Here is a 5,488-nt window from a genome sequence, read left to right on the forward strand (position 1 = left end):
AGGTTTTTATAGACCTGAGTGGCATCATTCACTGATAACAGGATCAGTGTTGTTGAATGTGTAGTCAGGTGTCATACAGAGAGAGGGTGCCAGAAAAACATCAAAATCTACACTCAAATAAATCTATATACCAGGTACAGCCACTCTGACACTTAGGGACAAAGATCTATCGACAGGAACAAAAAAAATTAATAACAACAATAATATTAATAATAATAATGGCTCTGCTAGCTTTGGATTAATACAAAGGACGCCTAATTGGGCTTGTTATTTATATATATTTTTTAATTTTCTGTTTCCTCATACTGTTGCGAAAGTAGTTTGTGTTATAGGATTTCTCTTTTTTCATTTAAAAAACTATTCATTACTGCAGTTCTCTCCCCTTTTTTAGCACTAGATTACAGCAGTGACTTAATATTAGTATTATTATTAATAAATCATATACTGTTCCATGTTACACATGAGAGCCCGTAAGAGTCAATGATGTCTAATAAAACTAATATATCCAAAAACAAAACGTTTACACTGAAATGCACATTTGTAATGTTTGCAGCCCATTTAAAAAGAATCGTCCTCAAGTTGAGGTTAGATATATATTTTTTTAATCATGTCTATAAGGAATATTATTACTCATTAAACAACTGGTCCAAATCAACCTGCAGTGTTCAAACCACAGGCTCAATGTCACCACCATTAGTCCCACAAATATGAGTAGAAAATAATAATAATGAAAAACATCCGTGGTGAATACGCATATATTTTATTGAAATTAAACATATCAGACGCTACGTGATGAAATAAGGTTGTCAGACACTTTGACAAAATATTTATCACGCAAATACAGTTTTCACATCACAATAGTACAATAAATCCCGACGCATCCTTTTGCCATGTACTGACGTAACACTGGGCGTTAAAAAGTCGGCTAGAAAAACTTCCATTACTTAATTCAGTTTTTGTTAAAACCACAAGCACACAAGTCCCCACACATTTCAAAGGACAAACACATAAAAAGTGTTTAAAACTGCACAGTCAAGTAATTGGATTTTATGCCCCCGTCCCTCTCGCTCGCGCTTTTCTCTCCATGGTGCTCTAAAAACTCTCCAAACTCTTCAGATGTCTTGTGAGCCTTTCTTTCTCGATCTCCGCTGCTTTTTATTCTTCGACATCGCTCACAGGATCAAATATATCCCAGAGAAAGAGAAAGTTTCCAGATTAAAACGTTCTCAGTGACAAAAAAAAAAGAAAGCAGAAGAATTGGAGCAAACTGTTTTGGCGCATGAGAGCAGTTTGAGTCTGCGAGGGGCGCACACAATAAACCTGTTGTTAACCTTGCTGTGAAAATATGTTTGAAGAAAACAGCCAATTGTTGTATGAAATGTATTCAAGTATAAAATAATGCCCTTTGTTTGGGGGTAAAAACTTGAGCAATGTGAGGGTACAAAAGTCCCCTGTGGCATTTACTAGCAGCCTTTGTGCAGTGTGCGCTTTGGCGTCTCCACTTGGCGCATTACCCAGGCCCCTTTAAACGCGATTGTTTCTTTCTTTCTAATGACATTTACCGGATCAAAACATGCTGTTAATTCGATCAGAAAGCTTCACCCTTCATAACAATGGCAGTATAATTTCTCCCAAAGTTTGTTAAGTTGACCGAAATTAGGCAAATGAATAGGGGTCTCCAGGCTACCCATCTTGCAGGTGACGGGGAATAATGCGCGTTCACACCAGCTGCATTCTTCTTTATTTCTCCCTTTCTTTCACAGCATTATTAAAATTTAGGCCAATGAAACTATTCATTCGACTGAATAGACATTTTCTTATAGGATAATAGGATACAAATTGAGCCTCTCCAAAGAGTCTCCAGTGGTGGGTAACCCTCGTGTGCCAGAGGCTGCTGGAGACGCTGGCCCTGACGCAGACGACGCTCGTGTGCCAGGGCTAATCACACACCTGCCGAGGAGTCCAACAAAATAAAGAATGTAAACAAAAAGCTTGCCATCTCTCATAAAAGATGGACGTGTCAGCAAGTCGTGTGAGAAACGCCGAGAACAAACGGGGGGACTCCGTCTCCAAAAGATCTCCCCTGAACTTGGCGGAACAGCCTATTAAAGGCTTACTTAATTACTCTAATGACACTGGACAGGCCTTAAAACTCGGACCCGGCTTGGACGAGAGTTAAGATAGCTTGCTGGGATTTGTAAACAGGCGATCGTGTGAGAAACGCGAGTTGGAAGAAAGAGGGTTTCTTTTTTCGCCGGCTTTGTTTTCAGTGCGCACTGTGCGCCCCGCCGGATCAGGCGATCCCAACGCTCACTTCTTATTTCCCGCCTGGGTTGTTACTATGCAAATAATATTCCAAAAGTAATCACGTGTCTTTTGAAAAGCCACGTGGATTAACAAAGCAGGTTTGCCCCCCTGCTAGCCCATGGCTTTAGATTTTTACTATTTCTTTAACTGATCCTAAATGCACACATTTACCCAATGCATGGCTCTAATCCCATGGAATAATTTACACCATGAATGCCACAGTCTCCTGGATGATCCCTTTATAAGGACCTGCTCTCCCCTCAAACCTTAGTCTGCTACATCTCCTGCCAGAGCGACACATCCACTCAACGTCCAGCTCAACTGATTTTACTAGAAGTTTGACAGGATTCCGTCAATGGCATCAAAAATGAAAGACAGGAAGGTACGCGCTCCACGTGCGCTCTGCACTACGAGGACTGAACTTTTTTGGCATCTCTGCACTTTTGACACGTTTTAGTTACTTTATGGAATAATGTTTTTGATGTTTTATAGTTTAACTACACCTTGGAGTCATTTTCACGCGAGTTCAGGGGGGATCTTTTGTCTACCAGCTCAGTGTGCACGGTTACAGAATAACTACAGCGCGCTTCTGATTCAAACTAGCCAATCTAACATTACAGTATACCGTTTACTCATGATGCCAAAAATTGGGTTATAGACCCACATTTTGGGCTAAATCTTACTTAAAGAGGATTCATTGGATACCAACAGGACTTCAACAGGAGATAAACTTCTCAGAGCGCTGATATCTGCCGCGCGCTCCGGAGCGCCAAAGCGCGCAGCGCGCAAAACTCTCAGGGAGATTTAGATATTGAATTTCTATATATTTCGCAGCTGCAGGCGATTTAGTTACATTCATGCCTTTATTAATGGTTTAATTTTTCGATTTTCTACTTGAAAAATAACTGTGAATGAGGTTTCGAATGTTGGACTTGTGTGCTCATGTTTCTTTCTCTCCGCGTTTTCACAGAGGACTCCCATCTCTCATAAAGTCATTGAGAAACGAAGACGGGACCGCATTAACCGCTGCCTCAATGAACTAGGAAAAACAGTACCAATGGCGCTGGCGAAACAGGTAAAGTCAAACTTTAACTAAGTGTAGATCTACTGTTCCATGTGGATAATTCTGCAAGAAAGCGTTTAGAAGATGGTCATCAAATATTGTTCATGTTGTCTTTGCAAACATTTTTTTAAAGTTTCTTTTTTATGACTGTATTTTGGCAGAATTCTGGAAAACTGGAGAAAGCAGAAATCTTGGAGATGACAGTTCAGTATCTGCGCGCGCTCCACTCAGCGGATTTCCCCCGAGGGAGAGAAAAGGGTGCGTAAAGTTTTCATAGACGCTTTACGCATCTCAACCACACATTACTACCACTGATCTCTGCGGACTTTGCTTTGGAACTGATTTAGTAGAAATATGAATTATTAGTGTATTTATGTATATTTGGGTTAAGTATCCATACATTGTGTTGCTTGTCCAGTTTTGCGCAGCAGGATAGGGTCACAAAAACTACGATGCTGCAGACTTTGTCTTTTTCTTTGAATCATTACATGGACAGGGTTGTAATCGCTGCTTTCTTTAATTCATTGCAGGTGAACTTTTGGCTGAGTTTGCAAACTACTTCCACTACGGATACCACGAGTGTATGAAGAACCTGGTCCACTACCTGACCACCGAGGACAGGGCTGAAACCAAAGACATAAAGTACGCACGGATCCTCGCCTTCTTACAGTCCAAGTCCCGCGTTGTCACTGATCCCGTGTTCGGCTCCGTGGGCTCTATGCCAGAACCCTGTGACTATCTCGGCCAGCTGCACTCCTCCCCGGAGCACCAAAGCCACAGCCCCTCTGAGTCCGTGTACCAGCAGAGTCCACCGGGACACTTCTCCTGGCACGGCTCTGCACGCAGTCCGGGCATCTCGTACCCAACAGTGCCACTCTCTGCGCACACACAGCAGCACGCGGGATACTTGTCACCCGTGCAGGGACTAGATCACCACTATTTCAACTTTATCGGTCACACGCACGCGAACACGTTCAGTTTGCACAGTGCGCAGCACGCCATGTAAATAGCCTACTGTTCACTGTTTTAATGCGTTTTTAATTTATATTTCTGTGAATGATGTAAAGATATCCTGTACATTTTGTGAATAAATATTTCTGACTAAAACTCAACTTATATTGTCATCAATGACTCAGTTTTAAGTTGTTGGATGAAGCTCTATGTGCGTACATTCTCACTTAACCAAAGGCACCAATAATCCCTTTGCTCTCCTAAGATTCAAATATTTAGATGAGCAATTCAACTAAATGAGAAGGGATGGAAAACATCTCCATTTGAAACTATGTAAAAAAAAAATATGTATGTTTTATCTATGTAATGTTTACCAAATGATAGTGATTTTTTCTTACACATAGTGCACAGCTGCGTTGTGTTTTTATGACATAAATAAAACAGTTAACCATGACAGTGGGATTTTTTTTTACTTTTCACAAGTTAGTCTGGGCTTTAACTTGAACAAAAACTCTAAAAATTGTCACATAGTGTCATTCATTTCCAGTATTTTCCTCAGTCCTATTATCTGTGTGTTTGATTGGTGTCACAGCGGGTACCAGGGGGCAGACATGAACCTTCCACTGGACCCCATGCTCCTGACTTAAACAAACCTGCAGTTAACAAAGCTGTTAATCACCAAACAACCCCCCTCCCCCCTCAAAATACAAGTCTGTTATTGAACACAAAACCGTTTTGCGACCAAATAAGAAAAGTACGATTTTTGTGCAGATATTACTGAAAAGAAAATTGAAAAAGTTTCATATTAAAGGTGCACTATGGAGTTTTGGTAGTGAAATTTGAAAATTGGAAAAGTGAAACAATGAAATGCTTTATATATATTATATATATATATATATATATATATATACATATATATGTGTATATATATATATATATATATATATATATATACATATATATATATATATATAATACACAAACTTTATTCTAACAAAAAGATTGCTGCTAACGAAGTTTTGTTGTGTCCTTGTATACAATGATAATAAAGATTCTATCTAAAATGGGTCCCTAGAACACTGTTTGGAGCTAAAAAGCTATCAGGGGAGTTACGGTTTCTCTATCACGGGCCCCCCATCATAACTTCTCGTGTAGCATTTTATCTTC

General features: G+C 39.9%; 1 protein-coding gene across 1 annotated transcript; it reads left to right on the forward strand.

Moving 5' to 3' along the window:
- Window positions 1-2,547: 2,547 nt before the first annotated feature.
- helt (helt bHLH transcription factor) lies at window positions 2,548-4,494 on the forward strand. The gene is made up of 4 exons (XM_061027298.1): window positions 2,548-2,689; window positions 3,278-3,382; window positions 3,532-3,628; window positions 3,901-4,494. The coding sequence occupies exons 1-4, from the start codon at window positions 2,663-2,665 to the stop codon at window positions 4,374-4,376; spliced, it is 705 nt and encodes a 234-aa protein (XP_060883281.1). The 5' UTR covers window positions 2,548-2,662; the 3' UTR covers window positions 4,377-4,494.
- Window positions 4,495-5,488: the final 994 nt, after the last annotated feature.

This window comes from Labrus mixtus, chromosome 2, assembly GCF_963584025.1.
Source record: "Labrus mixtus chromosome 2, fLabMix1.1, whole genome shotgun sequence".
NCBI classification, from domain to species: Eukaryota; Metazoa; Chordata; class Actinopteri; order Labriformes; family Labridae; genus Labrus; species Labrus mixtus.

Coding starts and splice junctions, on each gene's coding strand:
- helt (XM_061027298.1), top strand. CDS start 2,663: ATGGCATCAAAAATGAAAGACAGGAAG. Junction 2,690..3,277: donor CAAAAATGAAAGACAGGAAG/GTACGCGCTCCA, acceptor GCGTTTTCACAG/AGGACTCCCATCTCTCATAA. Junction 3,383..3,531: donor CAATGGCGCTGGCGAAACAG/GTAAAGTCAAAC, acceptor GTATTTTGGCAG/AATTCTGGAAAACTGGAGAA.